This window comes from Salvia miltiorrhiza, chromosome 5, assembly GCF_028751815.1.
Source record: "Salvia miltiorrhiza cultivar Shanhuang (shh) chromosome 5, IMPLAD_Smil_shh, whole genome shotgun sequence".
Taxonomy (NCBI): domain Eukaryota; kingdom Viridiplantae; phylum Streptophyta; class Magnoliopsida; order Lamiales; family Lamiaceae; genus Salvia; species Salvia miltiorrhiza.
In genome coordinates, this window is record NC_080391.1 from 39,868,684 (window position 1) to 39,889,772 (window position 21,089).

General features: G+C 39.3%; 1 protein-coding gene and 2 long non-coding RNA genes across 3 annotated transcripts; 1 reads left to right on the plus strand and 2 right to left on the minus strand.

The window, feature by feature from the left end:
• Window positions 1-10,030: 10,030 nt before the first annotated feature.
• On the minus strand, window positions 10,031-13,100 carry LOC131024392 (uncharacterized). The gene is made up of 3 exons (XR_009101801.1): window positions 11,590-13,100; window positions 11,271-11,332; window positions 10,031-11,188 (listed from the first exon to the last, which is right to left on the minus strand). It is a non-coding gene; the product is annotated as an uncharacterized LOC131024392 (long non-coding RNA).
• Window positions 13,101-13,339: 239 nt separating this feature from the next.
• On the plus strand, window positions 13,340-14,325 carry LOC131024391 (uncharacterized). The gene is made up of 3 exons (XR_009101800.1): window positions 13,340-13,497; window positions 13,678-13,846; window positions 14,089-14,325. It is a non-coding gene; the product is annotated as an uncharacterized LOC131024391 (long non-coding RNA).
• Window positions 14,326-18,839: 4,514 nt separating this feature from the next.
• On the minus strand, window positions 18,840-21,064 carry LOC131024387 (probable serine/threonine-protein kinase PBL23). The gene is made up of 4 exons (XM_057953889.1): window positions 20,660-21,064; window positions 20,134-20,315; window positions 19,874-20,063; window positions 18,840-19,580 (listed from the first exon to the last, which is right to left on the minus strand). The coding sequence occupies exons 1-4, from the start codon at window positions 20,772-20,774 to the stop codon at window positions 18,988-18,990; spliced, it is 1,080 nt and encodes a 359-aa protein (XP_057809872.1). The 5' UTR covers window positions 20,775-21,064; the 3' UTR covers window positions 18,840-18,987.
• Between the last annotated feature and the right edge of the window lie 25 nt (window positions 21,065-21,089).

The following is a 21,089-nucleotide window of genomic DNA, read 5'->3' on the forward strand; positions in this document are numbered from 1 at the left end:
CTTATCACTCTACGATTGGCCTTGTACTCTTGCGAGCAATTTAGAAGGTACTCTTTAGGTTGATCAAAATTTGGTGCCGTTGTCAGGGAAATCTTTAGGCTTTGTGATTTGTGTCAGACTTTTTTTCGTGTTTGCTTTTTTTTTCTTTTTTTTTTCTTTTTTCCCTAGGTGCGCTAGATCGGTTTTGTATTTTTGTTTACACAATGATTAGTGCATCTAGGAGGGAAATTTAGTGATACATGTCTAGCAGTTGTAGCTTTGGATCTATATGAGAATACATGGCATGGTATTAAGGAAACACGTGGAATACAAATGAATTTGTATTTGTCCGATGCTCGCTATTAGGTTCTAGTAATGAGGAACGCGGCGCAGGCACTGAGGTGTGCGCGCGAGACTCAGCCGCTGGGCTGGATGATATGATCCTTGTCGATCAATCAATCGAACACGCAAGCGGAAGACTGAAGAACGAACGATAGATGGAAATTTTAGAACCTCTGAATCTAACCCACAGAATGATATAGGCGAATTGAATCCCTACACCCCAACGTGATGTTGACGCTGTAACTCGGGAACGATGAATGATACTCGACAAGGGTTGGTTGACTCGCCATTACATCGATAGATGAATTCGTCTTGGAATTTCAAGAGGAATTCGAAAACTCTCAAGAGAGAATAAAACTCACAATTTTGATAGAAAAATAATGTTCAACTCGGCCAACACCGATCAAGCCCTATATATAGGCAAAAACTAAACCTAGTCTATTAAGGAAACAACTTAAATAAAACCCTAATCAGCCAAACAAGGCCCTTATTCCTAATTTTTGAAAATAACCCAATTGGGCTCTAAAATAACAATGCTGAAAATAAAATAAATAAAGTCTTCCAACTTTGGCCCAAATGCACATAAATCAAAATCAAACGTAAACGTGGGCTATCCAACACGCCAACTCCACCATCTCCTATTGGCTTCTTCATTCCCCTCATTGACCATGAATCTTGGGCTGCATCATTCTCCTCTTCTTGAAGATGATTCGTCCTCAAATCCAAGTCATCACTTACATCAAAAAGGAAACTTTTCCTTGCGCATATGAAACCTTTCCATCATGTGCCCCTTGGCCAGTAACTCGCCAAATGGCCTCTCGTCCTTCACGGCCCACTTCCAATCACTAGCTCTTGTAAGAAATGATTTGTGCATCAACCCATTCTCCTTTTTAACTACAGGCTGCTCCTTGGACTTCACCTTTTCCGCCTCCTTTTGCAATTGCACTTGATCCTCATATGCTTGTTTAGGAGTAAGAGGAACAAGTGATACCTTCTTCAGATTATATTCAAAGGAATATTTGTTGGTGAAGCCATCATGAGTTACGCATCGATCAAACTGCCACGGACGTCCCAACAAGATGTGGCTCGCTTGCATTGGAATCACATCACACAATACCTCATCCTCATACTTCCCAATGCGAAAAGAAACCTTCACTTGCCTCGTAACTTTGATGACGCCGGTCTCATTCAGCCACTGCAAATGGTACGGCTTGGAATGCTTCACTGATTTATGCTTAAATTGCTCTATTTTTAAGGGTTTGTATGTGTGTGTTTTAAGATAATCTTCTGGAAATTGGTGCGTTTTATGGTGTATTTTATGCTTTGCAGGAGATTTAGGCTTTCGAGATGGAAGAATGCAATTTTGGAGAATTTCGGATGAATTTGGCATTTTCTAGGTGTTCTGGTCTCCAGAGCAGAGGAACCGACATCTCCAGAGCAGAGAAGTGAAAAGTCAGAGAAATCACCATTCCTCTGGTGAAAGCCCAGATCAGCGAAGTCGAAAGCCAGAGCAGAGAAACCAATCGCCAGAGAAGTCGAAAGTCAGAGCAGAGAAATCAGTCAGAGAAGTCGAAAGTCAGAGCAGCGAAATCAGTGCAGAGGAGCAACATCAGAGCAGAGAAATCACCATTCCTCTGGTGATAGCCATTTCTCTAGCGCGACCCGTTCCTCTGGCGATAGCATTTCTCTGGCGATAGCCGTTTCCCTGACGACAGCCGTTCCTCTGGCGAGAGCTGCGAATTCGGCAAGAGTGGGAGTATTTTCCAAAGCGTGCATCTAGCTGGAGAGTTGCCTTATTTTACACGATTCTATTACCTTTAGAATTCTACTTTGCATGGCAACTTCCATGGTGATCGAAGGAAATCTGAAAACTATAAATCGGTCCTCTTTTGACCTATCTAGGGCGGAGACCCCCAGACTTAATTTTTCAGTTTTCTAGCTTTAGAATTTTATTGCTTTCTAGTTTTCAAGGCTTGGATCAAGATTGAAGATTCAAGCTGCTACAATCATTCTTATTCGGTTTTTATATAATTCAGTTTTTCCAATTGTGTTCTTTTTAATTATGTTTATGTTTTCTTTTATTATGTCTGGCTAGTTTCGTTTAGCTGATTCTAGGGTTTGTAAATAGTTGATTGAATTTATGTGATTTATTTGTTAATACCTTTGTGCCTTCCAGTTTATGATTTATAATTCCTGGTGCTTAATTTCTTGTGAATTATCTGATCAATAGTTTGCATGTTTAGCTATTCGGTTTGAGACCTAGCGGAGATAACTGCTTAGCGGATTCAGGGATGTATGATATGATTTTAACCTTGAGACCTAGCGGAGATAGGTGAATCATAGGGAGCTATTCTTAGGAGCTATTGGGAGTTAGTAGATTTTCTTGAGACCTAACGGAGATAGATAATTTACTAATCTACGATCGTTGCTGCTCTAGCGAGAGTGATTGATTAATTAAGTGATCTCTCATCATAACTGGATTAAACTGGTACATAGGATTAATAGATTTAGTTAATGAATTTACTACCCTAGGATCAGTTGTCTTTCATATTTGAATTCGTTTACGTGCTTTTATTTATTGCTATTTGCGTTTTAGTTTAAGTCAATCAATCTCTACTTTTGTTTGCATGTCTACTGTTATAGTCTGTTTAGGGGATAGCTAAAGTCGTTTCGTTGTGTCAGTCCCTATGGATACGATACTCGGTTACCAATTTTTGCTACAATTGCACCGTGTTAGTTGCGGTATTTTGTTGCTAATAAATTAGTGATCAACTTTTTTGGCGCCGTTGTCGGGGACTGATAATAAGTTACTTTAATATTTCCGATAGGACTTAGTAGTACTTCAGGCGTTTACTGGTTCTTTTTATTTTTATTTTTCTAATTCTCGTTTTTTTTCAGGCACTGCATACGATGGCTACTGATGACCAAATTCGTGCTCTACAGGAGCAGCTGCAACAGCTGTTGGACGCTCAAGCTGCTAAAGAAGCTCAGAATCAGCCTCCGATTGCAGAGATGTTCGTTCCTCAGTATGAGTATCAGGAACCTCCCCGTATTAATGCCAATAATTTTGAGCTAAAGACTGGTTTGATCACGATGGTCCAGCAGAACCAGTATGGAGGACACGCTATAGAGGATCCTAATGCACATCTGGCGCAATTTCTAGAGCTTTGCAGCACTGTAAAGATGAATGGAGTATCTGATGATATTATCCGTCTTCGTCTTTTCCCTTTCTCACTGCGGGATAAAGCGAAGTCATGGTATCATACATTGAATTTGAGTGAAACTACTACGTGGGAAGATGTAGCCCAAGCTTTCCTACGCAAGTTCCATCCTCCTGGCCTGACCCTGAAATTAAAGATGGACATTGTGCAGTTCCAGCAGTTTGAGGGAGAAAAGCTGGCAGATACATGGGAGAGGTATCAAGAGAAGTTGAGAAAGTATCCGAGCCACGGATTTGATGAAGGCACGCTCATTATCATGTTCTACAATGCTTGTGGAGAGCATACAAGAATGCATTTGGACACAGCTGCAGGAGGTTCTCTGCTTCAGAAAGGTAGTTCCGAGGCGTGGAGCATCATTGAGAGTATGGCTGCTACGAGTTTTCAATGGCCATCAGAGAGAGTACAATTGAAAAGGGTGGCAGCTGTTTCCATCTCTGATCCTATGGCAACGATGGTTACACAGCAGGCAGCGATTGCTACGCAGCTAGCAGAGCTGACTACTAAGATTAATGCTTTGACCATTGGAAATCAGGAGCAAGCTGTGAGAGATCCCATATGCATAGAAGACGTAAATTTTGTCAATGGCCAAAACTATGGAAATTTTCAGAAGGTACAGCCAGGAATGTACAACAGAGGGCAGCAGGGTCAGCAGCAGTTCCAGCCAGGAGCACGCCCGCATCCTAACCTTTCTTACGGCAATCCGAACAATGCTTTGTAGCCTCCACCTGGATTTTTTGTATCTAGTGGAGGAGTTATAAATGAGCCGAAGAAAGTATCACTGGAGGATATGATGCAGCAGATGTTAACAGAGATGTCTAGCATGAAGACAACTGTTAATTCAAAGATGACTAATTTGGAGTCTCAAGTGGGAAATATTGGGAATAATTTTTCATCACTGTCCAAGCAAGTGCAGATTTTGGAGACTCAAGTTGGTCAGATGGCCAACCAAGCAGCTGCGCAGAACAAGCCAGGCCAATTTCCTAGCAACACTCAGTTCAATCCGAAGAGCCAATATCAACAACCTCAGCAAAATCAGCAATGTCATTCCATCCGGGTGGTTGATAATTCAGTTGAGGATGAAGAGCAGCGGAATCATCCAGAGCAGCAGGATCATCCAGAGCTACAGGACGGCAAGGATGGCAAGGAAAAAAATGTAGAGATTATGGAGGATGATGACCTGGAGACGATTGTGTGCGATTCGCCGCCTACTTCTAAGGTATCGTCGAATACCTCTGCTGTTAAGAAGCCTATTCCTACTCCTACGTTTCCCAGGCCAGAGTACAAGCCTGTAGCACCTTTCCCTCTTCCATTCCCGAGGCCAAGATTAGATGAGCAAAGCTCCAAATTTTTGGAGACATTTAAGAAGTTAGCTGTGAATATTCCTTCCGTGGAGATCTTGAGAAATAAGCCAAATGAGGTGTAAATTGTGAAGGCTGTGATGGAAAAGAAGAGTGCATTCAATGAATTTGAGGAGGTGCTCGCAGTGAAGGAGTATCAGTTGGCTCCAAAGAGGGAAGATCCGGGCAGCTTCAATATTCCTGTGAAGATTGGAAAGTCATTGTTTGAGAAAGTGATGTGTGACACCGGAGCAAGCATAAATGTCATGCCTCTCAAAGTGTATAGGAAGTTGCAGCTGGGGGATTTGAAGCCAACTAACAAGACAATTCAGCTTATTGATAAGTCTTTCATGCACCGTCTCCAATTCTGATCTCAGAATCTTTCCCAATGTTGACTTAAGTGCCTCCATCATGAATTTCGTCTTTGGATCAACAACAGGTTGATCATCATCCGTATTGGAACCCTACTCATCTCTTTTTGACATATTGACACAGAAAAACAATAAAAGGTTAGTAAAAACAGAACCTCACCACCTCACAAGCACTCGTGTATCACTCAAATAATGAATCACTCAGCACTCGTGTATGTCACTCAAATCAAAGGCTTTTTTTTCACTCTAATAGTCTCACCACTCTTGTATTTTTCCACTCAAGTTCTCTCTTAAGGAATCGAAATCCCTGAATCTACCACTTGAATTCAACACCAACAATAACAAACGAAACCACCAAACTGACCTCAACGAGAGCACTCAACGAAACATCCCGCAAGGTACCACACCAACTGTAGTGACCCGCTCTTTTATATATATATATATATATATATTAAATCCAGTAATGCGTGTTTATTACTTTTCATCAGTGAATGAAACCGGTTATTATCCTGATATGAATTCAACTTATGATCCTGAATTTATATTGTTAAGCAGTCAATGGTATTATTCCAGAGTTATAACTGACTTAGCAAAGTCACGTTATTTATTTAAGCGAGATGGAACTAGATTTTATTTTTATAATTACTTAAGTCGTGGATTATTTCCGACTCGTGAGTTAATTAAATCTACGGATTTAATTTGGATTCATTTCGAAATACGAGATTTTTTTTAATAAACAATATCAAGCAGATACGAGCACGCGATTCATATTACAGTTACAGAATCACCGAGACATAGGAATATACTTCATTTATTCACCACTATCTCATTCTCAAACTTGGCAACCTTTTTCACACAATCAACTTTCATTCATATTTCCTAATTACACCATAGTCTAGCAAGTATACAAGAAAGAGAAAGAAAAAAAGAAAAAAAAGGGGGGGAAAGGACGTGTGGGTGTGCTGGAGCAGCAGCTCCCTACAAGAAAGAGAAAGAAAAAAAAAAGGGGGGGAAAGGACGTGTGGGTGTGCTGGAGCAGCAGCTCCCACCCCTATCTCTGCACCTTTTGGCTAGCACACTCAAGTGTGCAGTCTTTCAGCCAGCTTTCCTATGTCTACCCCCATCCAATCCACCTCATACTCCAGCCACCCTATCTCTACAGCTAATACTAGCACACTCAAGTGTGTAGCAACAGCTTCTCCTTTAGTCTCACACTTCAGCCCCAATTCGCCACTCTCCTCTTTTCTACACTTAGAAACCTTGGGAGAGCAGAGACTTCAATCCAGTGCTCTGCCACTTCAAGGTAAGCTTTGGCTACAATTCCTCCATCTTCTCCATAACTCTACCTGCATTGATTGAGGAAACAACAATTGTTAAAACTGTTCCAGCCATTCAAGTTCATTCAAAACATCAACAGTTGGAGAAGTGAGGAAGAGAGAGAGGGATCAGGCATTCAATACTTGCCAAAATAAAGGTAAAACTTTTCCTTAATTCTTTCAACTGTCCATGATTCTCCCGCATTCATTGAGAGGAACCGGCCATTGTAATCATTTCAGATTATCTCAGTTATTCAATACCACAGCAACAGCCAACCAACAGTCATTCCCAAGGTATTAATTCTATACCAAATATCCATTCCAGTTCGCATACATACCAAAGCATGATCAGTTTCTAATGATAGAAAACCATTGTAGACATAATGGACTTAGCAAAGTTGCATTCTTTATAGTACAAACACCAACTGCATCATGATCCATTCATGGTTACTTCATGCTCTAGAACTTAGCAGAATCACCAAATATACTCTCATGAGCAAATGGCAGTTTATATGTAGTTTTAAATGTGCATAACTGAGTTTATACAAACAAGAAGAGATTACGCCTTGTAGTTAATTCGCGTTGAGGGCCAATAGAAGGAGGGTTGAGTTTTGACTTAGCTTTAGGAAGAAGAGTGGGCGGCTGCCCTACTCCGAATTGGAAACGGCGCATCTCCGCTCGGTCGGAACTGCGACGGCGCGGCGGAGCAGAATCTTGCTGCTTGACGGAGCTCGACGGACAGAAAAGGAAGAGCCGAATGCCGGAGAGGCAGCGGCACATCAACACAGTGCAGCAACGCGGCGAATCCGGCCGGTCATCCAGTCGCAGCGGCGGCAGATTTTCGACGGCAAGGAAAGCTAGGGCTCGGTGTCGAGGAAGGAGGATTAAGGCTCAAATCTTGGGGCGACCTCCCCTGATTTTGAGAGACGACAACAGAGGCAATTTCGGATGCAACAGTGCGACGGGCGAGACTGGAATACGGCAGCGTCGCCGGCGATTTCAAGCGAGAAAAGGGGCTGACAGGTCACGTCTTATTTTAGTGAGTTAAGGCTCGACGTCGAAGAGGAATCTGAGGACGGAAGTTGGACGGCGCCGCTCCCAGCTGACGACCGCTCGCCGGATTCCAAACAAAGGAGTAGCGACGACGATTTCCAAAAGTCTAGGGCACGATTTTGGGCTCTGTCGGAGGAGAGGGCGAGACGGCGCTGACAGCTCGAGTGGCCGGAGAAAGATGCGGCCACGCCGAACCTAAGCTCGGTGGCAGCCGACGCCGGTCGGAGCAGAGAAGGTGACTGAAGCCTCGACTGATGTTGAGAGAGGCCGACTGTTTTGGGGAAGGAATTTTCGACTGATATGAGAGATGGGGGAACTCGACTGATTTGAGATTGGAAGAGAGAGAGAAATTCAATTGGGCCTTTATTTTATTTTCCCTTGGGCCGAAAGTTGGGCCTTCTTTTTAACTGTTGTGGGCTGCAGATTATTTGATGATGGACTGGTCTTCCAAATCACTTAAGCCCAGACCCCCTTTCCTTCGAGGCATTTGTTTTTATTAGAGTTGGGCTGAGGATTATTAACAGATTCAGGCCCCACCTATTTTATTTAATTGGGCTGTTGTATTATCTTAGTTGGGCCTCGTTTGATTTCTTTATTTGAGCCCAGCTAATCAATTATTTATTCATTGGGCCAAGATTTATTTAATTACTTAAGCCAATGAATTATTTCAATTAGGCCTCTCATGTTAATTATTCAAGCCCACTTCTACTTAATTAATTATTAGGCTGCCTTATGTTGGGCCTTCTAATTATTCGAACTTACAGTATTGCTATTGTTCCTACTTTAGCCCGGGTAAATGTTATGAGGTTATACAACGAATAGACCGAATTAGTTATTTACTTTCTACCACTTACCTCGAGTGAGATTTATTTAATCGGCGGATTAGAACACCCTGAAGAGAACGGATTAATTTTAGTTAATTATTCGGCTTCATGAGACGAGACTTAGCTTTTGTTTAAATCTGATAGCCTGGATTAACAATAGAATTTCCCTGATTATTATCTCAGAATAATAATTCATGCATAAGAGGATCATGCATCGTTAATTTCGTATTCTCATTATTTGAGGATTTTGCTCGAGCAGTATCTTATTTATATTCTCGTAATAAAGGTCAAGCGCGAGATTAATAATCAATCAAGGAGCTACTGTACCACAGAAATTTTCTATCAGGTGGGCATTACTTTCATATATATATCAAATGAGTTTAATGTTACAATTGAATAAGTTATTCTGTTACAAAATCTTTGAACTGAAAATCATTTCAACTGTTGTCTTGCCATAAATGTTTAAATTTTGGTATGATATCTATCTGATGTGTTATGTAATCGAATTCGGGTCCTGAGCAGTTGATAGCTATCCTGCCAGGGCTAGTGTACACGTGTGACCGTGAGTCATCGAGCGGGTTGGCCGGTCAGGTGTCCGTGAGAGGTGGCCACCTCTCCGGCACGTAATTCCAGATATGATAGATTACAAGAGAACTTAGTCTGATCAGACGAACTTTAAGAATCACAAATGAATTTAGTAAGCTTGGGCCTTGTTAGCGAAAAACTCTCTTGCTGTACTGTTTATGATGGCATGACAATATACAACTTTGCGAAGCATGTTATATTTCATTATAGGCATATGTGCCCACTGAGTACCTTTGTACTCAGCCCTGCATATATTTCTAAATGTGCAGGTTGAGCAGTAGCCGATGGTGATGAAGTGACGAGCAGGATCTTCTTTTGTCTCGACGTTATATATATATTTTGAAAAACTCTTGGGTACATGTCTTCATACATGTAATCAGAAACCTTATTACTTCCGCTGCGTACTCAAAGAAGTCTTATGTTATTTTGGCTAAGTCGGAGATATCCGAACTTACTAGTTCAATCGAATCATTGCAACTAAACCTCCGTTATATATATATATTAGATGTTTCCTTCTTTATCAATGAAAAGTAAAATCCTTCTCTGTTAATTCACTCCCCTTTTCTACTCCCGCTTCTTATCTCCCTCCCTTAGTCATAGTTTCCCGGTTTAATTATCCTTAATTAATTCCGGTCGTGACACCAACAAACAAAAATGCACAAAGAAACAGAAACTGAAAACTAAAAAATGTGCTGCACAGAACAATAGGGGACGCCCAACAGCAGTATAAGGGCCCTAACTCTGTGTTTTGTCTATAAATACAGCTATCTGCTGTCAGAATAATACACACAAAATTAGGGTTTTGAGAAAGCAGAGTGGGGCGACAATACTGAGTGGGCGGCTACTGTCTCTGGGAGTTCTTATAGTTCGTTCTCCATCCAACATTGGGAACTGATCGGGATACAGTTCAGAAGATCTTACATACACATATTTATGTTAATAAAGCTAACACATTCGAGTTGTAATATCATACATACACATATGCACGATCATAACCTCCAACATTAATAAAGCTAACACATTCATGTCTTGACAACATTTTCCATACTTAGTTAAAGTGTGTATAATATGATCAAGTTGTTATCTAGAAAGTGTGTTGTTTTTGTGCCATCTTTAAAAATTCATAACAACAAACTCAATTAACATAAAATTTCATACCATTTTATTTCAAAAACTTCATGAAGTGTAGTTTACTCCAAAAGTGATAGTTAACCAAAAAGATTAAATGTTTTAGAGATATTACTCCTTTAGTGCAGGCTGTCAAAAATTGACAGTTTCTGCCAATATTGTTTAGGCCATCTGAAAACAAAGCAAACCTTTACAAAAATTCATCAAACTTAATCAGCCTATACCAAAGATATCCAAGAAGATTTGGTAAAATTTTCAAAAGGAAATTCGTTCATATGATCTGCCTAATAGACTATGAAACTCAGATACTTTTACTGTTGAAAAAATATGACAGCAAAACAGAGCTTTTTTGAAAGAATAAACTGATCTGTTTCAGAGGTCATAAAAATATAAGACTTATTTTTTTAGAAAGGTATTTTAGTCTATTTTCGCTTAAAAAAAACGGTGATACAAAATCCCTCATGGTTTAAGAGATATAAACGTTTTGGTGAAGCCTACCAACAGTTGACAGTTTTTGTCATCATTTTTCCCAAATATCTTAAAAATAGCAAACATCATCCAATAGACATGAAATTTTGCAGAGACAAAGTAGACATATCATAGATACACATACTAAAATTTCAATGCCATCAAGCCACGAAAACTCATCGAAACATAAGCTTTATTCTTCTGTAAAACAGCACAGGATTCCAGTCCAACAATTGTCATTCATAAACTCTAAATCAAAACTAGCATGCTTCCAGTATATATAAACACTCATATACTCAATCAATTTCATCAAACTAAATTCAAAACACACATACATTGTATACAAGACTCAACTAATCTCATTAACTTTTCGTCCATCATTGAACCCTAAGAAATTAACAAAAATTAACAAATTCACACACTAAGAAATGTTGAACACTAATTTAGATGACAACGTATGTAAATTGAAAGGTTGAGGAAAAATTTACCAGAGTGAATCGGAGAACTTGGACACTAATTTAGCTCCAGCTGGACGAGGCCGACTCCCGGTGGCCGTCCACTCACCTAATTTCAAGCATGAGATCAAGAAACTAGGAAGGGGAAATATATCATAGAAAAGATAGAAAAAGAAGGCAATAGAATTGACCTTTGTGATAAACTTCTGTGCATGACTTCTTATCTGCACAGTAGTCTTGGTTCCTATATGTTCTGTGCCAACACCAGATACAAAACAAAAACAAGAGCAAGGACAACTCTAAAATCAAAAGAAAATACACTGAAAAATAAATCTCATAAAAGGAATTATTAGTAATACATATTAATCTCAGATACAAATAACAATGTGGAAATGATTACGCAAGGAAGCATGTAATCAACCTGAACCAATTTGCAGGATTAGATCTATGAGGTAAAGTAAGAAAATAGAGACCTTGTATTCCTATTAGGTAAAGTAAGAAAATAGAGACCTTCTATTCGCTGCCAAGCATGGCCATAAAGCTTGAGAGCTTCTAGAAACCTATTGTGCTCCTCTTCAGTCCATCGCTCCCGCTGCTTAGTAATCGTGTAAGGCTTCCTTGTCTGCCAACGAAGAATAAACATTCATAGATCTAGAAAAAAATATGTGAGGAGTAGGGAGCAGTTTAAAATTCCACTGAAATATAATGAGTTATTATGCTCACTAAACACTTGAAAGGGAATGAAGCAAAAGAAAGATCCTTACAATGACATAGTTAAAAGAGAAATAAACAATATGCTAATTGCATAATCTCAAGTAATTCACTTCAATTTAAATAAACCAAAGCAGCTCAGCTTATCCTGAAAACCATTAATCAAGTTTCCAGAAGGAATGGCCTTCGAAGATCAAGCAACTGCCCCTTTCCTATCATCTACAGACTAGATAAACACAAACATATTTGTTATCAGCACAAAAGAAAAAAATGAGAACTGGTTGAGCAGCAGAAGTGGAAAACCTAACCTTAATTTCACAACTGTTAAATGCTACATAGTTCATACGAGAAGTAAGGTTAAATCAAATCCCAAAATCAGTCAGACCACACTGGTGCAACCCATGAGGCTAATAAATCACAATATCAAGCTAAAATAGGCAAATAAAATCTGATTAAATGCCTGCATACACACTGACCTGGAAGAGTAAAAATGTTAAAGCAACAAGGTAAATGCAGATTGAGGAAAACTTTCATAAATTCAAATAAACTAGACGAATTTAGTTCAAATAAACTAGACGAATTCGGTTCAAATAAACTGGACGAATTTAGATGACAACAAACCCTAGAAACTAATTTTTAGATGACAATATATCTAAATCGAGAGATTGAGGAAAATTTTACCAGAGAGAATCGGAGAAATCGGACTCCGGCTGGCGAGGCCAGCTCGCGGTGGCAGTCTGAACTCTAGGGGAGGCTGGGGGCTCGGCTGGACCCTGGGGCGACTGGAAAGGCCAGGCAGGGGCTCAGCCCTATGCGCGACTGTGCGGTGCAGTCTCTGCAAGGAGGGGTGGCAGGGGGCGCACGGCTGAAGCGAGAGCGGCGCGCGGTGGCAGGTAGAAGGGACGGAGCGGGCGAAGGCGGGGGGGGGGGGATTGATTCTAAGGAAGAAGATGATTTGGTGATTTGGGTGAATTTTTTTTTTGAAGAGGGTGATTTGGGTGAAATTAATTTAGAAAGAAAGGTTTGGGATTTGGAGCGAAAAGGTGGCGGGAGGGTTATATTTAGTTTTTAGAAGAATAATTTTATTTTTAAAAATAAAAATAAAAATAAAAAAAATAAATCATAGATAACAGTAGGGAATAACGATTACAACTACCGTTATAAATTACGCTCATACATAACGGTATTCTTAACACTGAAACAACCGTTGTTGAATCCATGCTCATACATAACGATTGGGTTAACGGTTTAGTAGCACTGTTATATATATCATAAATAGATAACGCTATTATGTAACGCTTAATTTGATACTGTTATGAATACATTTAGATAACAGTACTTACATAACAGAGATCCATAAAACCGTTATGTATATTCAAAAGTGCGCTCATACATAACGGTTTTTGACCAAAACCGTTATGTATGAACCGTTATCCCTATTTTGATTTTTAGTAGTGAGATCGTGTTGAGACAATTTCTGTGGGGAATGTGTTAGCTTTATTAATGTTGGAGGTTATGATCGTGCATATGTGTATGTATGATTTTCTAAGTCTCAAATTTTGTGGATGATACAATATGGTTGATTGTTTATGTGATTAAATGGTGTGAATTGTGAGAGTTATGATTAATGCAGCTACCTACCGCGATGAGTTAAAGGAAATTGCTCCCTATACTCTTTTGAAGTGCTCGAGTGACGCTACAACCTTGGTATGACAAGCACATTATTTCATTATCAAGTTTCAAGAATTGATCAGTTTGATATGATTCTGTGCAACTGAAATGCTTTGATTCTTGAATATGATGATGTGCACAACCCTACACTAGTCTAATGATAAATACAATGTCTCCTCTTTTTCTGTCTTGTGCTAATTGCTGCATAATCTGCAGAGAATTAGAGTCCAAGTAAGGAGTGTGTACATTGCAGGTAGAAGCCATCAAAAGGCCTTTACTTTTATGCATATAGGATCAGAATCACCAACCTATCCGATCGCCCGGTGCAACTTCTTAGACGTCATTGGATCATAACTGATGCCAATGGAAGAACTGAGACAGTCCAGTTAAGCTTCCAGTTTTCCACCTTCTACCCCTCAGTACTTCAATAGACTCGATTCTGTATCTGTTTTAATTTGAGGTATTATGCTTCACTTTCTCTATTGAGCACGTCGACTGGCAGAATGGTGAGACGCGTCTATCAGAAATGTGTTATGGTCCAAAAATATGGGAATGTGAAGATAGAATGTCTTATTTTCCCATTGTATATTGTGATGTTTAGATATATATTTGCTTCATTATTTGCAGGAAGGTGACTATGAGATGAAGCACATAGATAAAGTTGGAACTCGGACGTAGAATGTAGCTATTGCCCCCTTTGCTCTGTCCACATTTGGAGATGATATTAGTGTAGAGATTATCCAACTCATATGCAGTTTCTAGTTGTAGAGATTATGATGTTATTTAGATATATTTGACACTTTGATTATGGATGGATAAAGTTATTTGGATGATTAAATATTTATATATGTTTTGGTTGTGGAATATGTTGTGTTTGAGGATATTGTATATTGTATAATTTATATTTAAATTCTGCATTTAAAAATACATAACGGAAATAATCGTTATGTAAAATACAAAAAAACGTTATGTATAACAACAACAAAGTATAAGAGAGACATTTTATAACGAAAAAAATAAGTTTTATAACGATGAAAACCGTTATATATAGTTACAATACATAACGGAAAAAATAAGTTTTATAACGGTGAAAACCGTTATGTATAGTTACAATACGTAACAAAAAAAATACATTTTATAACAGATTTTATTGTTATGTATTACATTCATGCAAAACGGTATTTAACCGTTATGTAAAATATACAAAATCGTTATGTATAGTTACAATACATAACGAAAAAAATACATTTTATAACAGATTTTACCGTTACGTATTACAATCATACACAACGGTATTTCATGTGTTATGTATCATTATAGTGCCGTTATGTATACATAGTATAGATAACGGTATATTACCGTTATGTATGAGCGCCCTCATACATAACACCACTATATACAACGCTTGTTTTGGTACATAGATAACGGAAAATTACCGTTATGTATGAGCGTTTTTTTTAGTAGTGTCTATACTATCCAAGGAACCCATAAAACACTACAAGATTTAATGAAAATTCAAAAAAAGTGCACGCAGAAACTACCCCAACAGACTCTACACGACCCAAGAAACCCAGAAAATACTACGAAATTTAATCAAAATTCGAAAAAAGTGCACACAGAAACTACCCTAAAAGACTCTATACGACCCAAGGAACTAAATGAACAAAACTGCACACAAAGGATTTTCAAAAAATTCTATAAAACTCCAGAATGAAACAAAAAAATCGGATGTTGGATGCGTATGCGGTGTAAAATATATGTAAGATATGGAAATCTTGAATAGATAAGTAGATAGGAAAAAATACAGAAAAGATCAGACCACAGAAACCTTAAACCTAAACAGACGAAACTCCAAAACTGAAAGATATATGTAAAAATACAGACATAATCACACGACAGCAACCCTAACTGAAAAAGTCAAAACCCTAGGATGGAATGAAAACATGCGAAACACACGGAAACACAGAAATAGAATTATGAAAACACAAAACCCTAGAAAACGCCTATCCTTGACACGGATACAGAAACGAAAATGAAACATGGATACGAAACACGGATCTGGTGCCAAATGATATGATCCTTGTCGATCAATCAATCGAACACACAAGCGGAAGACAGAAGAACGAACGATAGATGGAAATTCCAAAACCTCTTAATCTAACCCACAGAATGATATAGGCGAATTGAATCCCTACACCCCAACGTGATGTTGATGCAATAACTCGGAAACGATGAATGACACCCGACGAGGGTTGGTTGACTCGCCGTTACGTCGATAGATGAATTCGTCTTGAAATTTCAAGAGGAATTCGAAAACTCTCAAGAGAGAATAAAACTCACAATTTTGATAAAAAATAATGTTCAATTCGGCCAACACTGATAAAGCCCTATATATAGGCAAAAACTAAACCTAGTCTAATAAGGAAACAACTTAAATAAAACCCTAATCAGCCAAACAAGGCCCTTATTCCTAATTTTTGAAAATAACCCAATAAACTAAACTAGTGGACTCTAAAATGCTGAAAATAAAATAAATAAAGTCTTCCAACTTCGGCCCAAATGCACATAAATCAAAATCAAACGTAAATGTGGGCTATCCAACGCGCCAACTCCACCATCTCCTATTGGCTTCTTCATTCCCCTCCTTAACCACGAATCTTGGGCTGCATCACTAGATAGCTCGGTCGCGAAGCACGATGCTTGGGTGCAGGAGACGCCCCGCCAGCGCAGAGTGAGCGGATAGCAGCGCGGGCGCAGGCACTGGCCTCGTGTGCGAGCACGAGTGTTTGCTTTTCCCTCATTCTTTGTTCCTTTTTTCCTTAAGTCTTTAATTTCCCACATTTCTTCAAACCCCTACAAAATATAGTGCACACATCAATAGATACTCAAAATTAAATTAAATATGAATGAATGTTACATCCATAAGTCCCCCAATATACTAACAATTAAGGATAAAACAACCCCGCCACACTTAGCCTTTTGTTTTTCCTCAAGCAAAATGCATATGAATTAAATGAAGAGACGGTTCAACAATGCTCAATTCCAACCAAACATTCAACAACCAATTCAAAATTTTCAATCAACACATATCTCTCAAATGGTGTAAGTAACTTAAAGTTTTAAGAGACAACACAATTATAATACAAATGATTCAGCCATACCCAATTCTCCGCTAGAGGTTAATTCCCTAATGTGATCGCCTTTATAATCAATATCTCATATTTCAACTGCGATGTTTTCACCATTTTCTATTCTGTTAAGAAGTTCTTTCTTTCATTTTCAACAGTTAAGCCAAAATTCATGAGATCAAGCTTTTTGGAGCTAATCCAAAGTCTTCTCACTTGGTTTTCCATGCTCATAGTAACACTAGAGAAGCAGAAACTCAGATCTGTCAAACATTTCAACAATCACAACACTTCATAACATCAAGATAAGATCGTAGGCAATCACACTGACAATACTCCCCCTAGCATCTACCGGACAAATCACATCATGAATTGCTCATTAGGATGTTGCATCCTAAACATTAAACTCATCACACCAAGCAAGGAATATGTATATCATGACAGACAAGGACACAACTAATCCAATCACGAATCACAAAATCAACTTGTGAACAAATCACCAACATATGAAGCATTACTCAAAGCCAAGCAAACAATCAAGGCAAAGGGGACCATTTGCCCCACACCAAACAAATCAATAATTCATCACAACAGGCAAACACAACCACAAAGCACCCAAACAGCTACATTCATAAACTTCTTAGCCAAACAAACCCCATACCTGAGTCTTGTCACCAAAACAACTCTTCAATCTCCACCTTATCTCCAAACTTCAGACGAGCCGCACCGTGAAATCGTTGGCCGCAGCGATGGGCGTGGAGAAGTCTAGAAGGTCCACAACACGGCGTAGTCTAGAAGGTCTACCGCAAGGCGATGTGGACTTCCTCCTGGTGATAGGCGACAAGTCGGAGGCGACACGCGCCCTCTGCACCCTAGAGAAGATCGAGCAGGTGCCGCACTTCAACTTCTACAAGAGCATGGAAAAGATCCACGAGGAGAAGGCCATTGGCCTCGACCAGCTCGTTCTGCTCGACGTTGGCCTCAAGCACTGCGGCCCCTGCGTCAAGGTCTACCCCATCGTCATCAAGCTCTCGCGCTCCATGGAGGACACCATCATCTTCTCGACGTCCTCTCACACTCCATGGAGGACACCGTCATCTTCGCGCGGTTAAACGACGATGAGAATGATAGCTGCATGCGGTTCTTGCACGACATGGTCGTGGTGGAGGTGCCCACCTTCTTGTTCATCAGACAAACAGTGGGTCCCATTCCAAAAATAAATTAAGTAAATGGCGAGAAACGACCGTTTTATCATTGGGTTTAAATGCACCATTTTTATGGACTCTAGGGGAGTATTTGGGCTAAGGTCGAGAATGGGGGGGAGGGTATACGCTCTAGGGGCCTCTACTTTAGGGGTGGATCTGCACCTTAATCCTTTAAATTAAATTAATGTAATTTAAATTAATGCAATTAAATGAAAAAGGCAAAAATTAAAACTAATACTCCCTCTGTCCCACGAATCTTGACACGTATGGTTTCGGCACGAGAATTAAGGAGTTGTAGATTAGTGTTTTAAGTGTGTAGTTAATAAAGTATAAAAGTGATTAAGTAGGAGAGATAATGTAATAAAAGTGATAAAATAGGAGAGTGAAGGTAATAATTATTATCTTATTTGGAAATGTGTCAGGATTCGTGTGACGGCCCAAAAAGGAATACGTGTCAAGATTCGTGTGACGGAGAAAATATAAGTCAGCAGAATGAGTCAGACCAATGTAGGCCTTGACTTATAAGTGGTCTCAGAGCATAAATGAGTGACTGGTTCAACCAATATCAATGCTCTAACAATCAAATATTCATAACTCCATTTGCTTCTCTCATTTTCCTTAATATTCACATCTCACATAATTAAATGCACTTTAATAATTTAATTCTATTAAAATAAATTGCAGCATATAATCTAACCAAGAATAAACTATTTTATTAAAATAAAAAATGACAATTTTGATCTTATAAATTAATAATTAATACAAATATATACTTCTTTGAATGGATTTATTAATAACAATAAGAAATTTGTTGGAATTTATTTGATTTAATTAATACCCCTCCCTCCATACCTAAAGACATGTTTTTTGTTCATTCTAAAAAAGATCAATAGTATATTTATTTTGTGGTGACCAAAACCCTTCATTTTTTAGTTGGAGGAGAAGCGTCCCACCTTCCTACTAATGTTATATGCTTGTGTTCACATCCATTTTTACCCAAAGAAAATGTTGATCAATTTTCCTAAGCAAACCGAAATAATAAAAGATATATATGTAAATGTTACTCTTATTTGGATGAATGAATCTTATGATGGCAATATAAGGTGAGAAACAGAGTTAGTTGTTGTAAACTGCAGAGCAACAAAATTCCATACTAAGTGGTAGCAACATAATGCTGCACAAAATGAGCATGTACACTATTGGTCTCCTGGTTGTGGTGATAAGAATTCTAAGGCAGTTACGACATCAGAAATCAATGGTCGCGATGCAGCATCTTCTTGGAGACACATGGCTGCAATTGCGAGAGCTTGGTACAACGACTTCTCTGGGTAGTTCCCTTCCAACAAAGGATCCGCCATTGTGTGGAATTTCTTCTTGTCTTTGAATAGGGGCTGCGCCCACTCGATCAAGTTGTGCTCTTGACTTGGTCTGGCGTTGTCAATGACTCTCCTGCCGGTGATCATCTCCAGAAACACCACCCCGAAGCTGTAGACGTCGGATTTGGTGGTGAGCTGTCCGGTGGAGGCGTACTCGGGGGCGCAGTAGCCGTAGGTTCCCATGACCCGCGTGGACACATGCGGGCGCTCCCCCACGGGACCGATCTTGGCTAGCCCGAAATCCGAGAGTTTAGGATTGAAATTGGCGTCTAGGAGTATGTTGGAGGACTTGAAGTCTCGGTAGATCACCGGAGGACTCGCTGTTTCGTGCAAGTACTCTAGCCCTCTTGCTGCTCCATGTGCGATTTTCATCCGCACATCCCACGTAAGCCCCTTTTTCTCAGGACTCGTATCTATTAATTCACCAAATTAAAATAAATTATTTCATTTCATTTCATTTTTAAGTAATTAATACTCCCTCCGTCCCATAAAAACATGCATAGTATGGGGTGGCACGAGTTTTACAAAATCCTGTAAAGTATAGTGTGAGTGGAGAAAATGTCCCACATTGATTGTGTGTTTAGTGGGATATATTATTGTATTATAAATGGACTATGCATGTTTTTATGAGACGGACGAAAAATGAAAATTATGCATATTTTTGTGAGACAGAGGAAGTAAGTAGCAAGGGTGCGGGGGTACGTACTTAACAGGTGATCCTCTAAGGAGCCATTGATCATGTACTCGTAAACAAGGATTCTTTGGTCGCCCTCGGAGCAGTATCCCACGAGATTGACAAGGTTCTGATGGTGAAGAAGACTGAGCATCATCACTTCCACCAGAAACTCTCTGTTGCCTTGGAACCCATTTCGGTCCAGCTGCTTCACCGCCACATCCTGCGCATGCACCCAATTAATTCAGCCTATACTCATCAAATATGAACGAGCTAGTTTAGTAGGTAGGTACCTCATCTTTTCCATTAATGCGGCCTTTGTACACCCTCCCAAAGCCGCCTTCGCCTACCAAATTATCGGCGTCGAAGTTGTTTGTGGCGACGGACAGGTCGTGGAAAGTGAAGATATCGGCAGAGATATTGTTCTTTCCAAGTTTTTCTATTTCTTCAGCTACATACCTTTGCCTGGTGCTATCTGCGAATCTAATCATCCATCAATTATATAATACTACCAAACCCCATTCAATTCGCATGCGCAGCTCATTCATTTTTGTTGATAGATATTTCATGATGACAAGGACAAAAAATTTTATTTTTATTTTTATCACAAATGCATTCTAATAATCATGAGATTATCCGAATAATTAAACACTCCCTAGCTAGTAATTGTGATCAAGAATCTAAAGACCAAGATTCAAGAAAATATGAGCATGAGAAAGCATTAACCAGGTTAATTATCCATGAAATGATGATAATTAAATTGTGTAATCCAAATACATTAATTATTATAAATGTATAATGAAAGATGGCGTGCGTTACCAGTTTTCAAGGATAGATTAGCAATAGAGGCAAGGGGTTTTGTGTCTTGGTATGGTTTAGTGGAGGGCTCCTGGTTGACGTTGTCTTGTGGCATGCAACAAGAAAAACAGAACATCCTTCCTCGAGATCACCTCAACCCCACCATTTCAATCCCCCCTTTATATTTTGCGATCAATCTGCTTTTCCTATTCGCATAATGAATTGAATTTCTTCAGCTCTCGATAAACCAGCTGCGCTTTCCGGTCTCTCAAGAAGCTGAAGAAGATTCAATGGCTCTTCTGCCCTCATAACCAGTTGTTTTCAAATACACTATATTTTGACTCCGTCAATTTTCCTATAATTAACGTGTGGTTACACTTACATGCAATGTCTACGGATTCAGATATCGATACTTTTTCCTATAATATAGGGAACTTATTTTCTGTCCCTT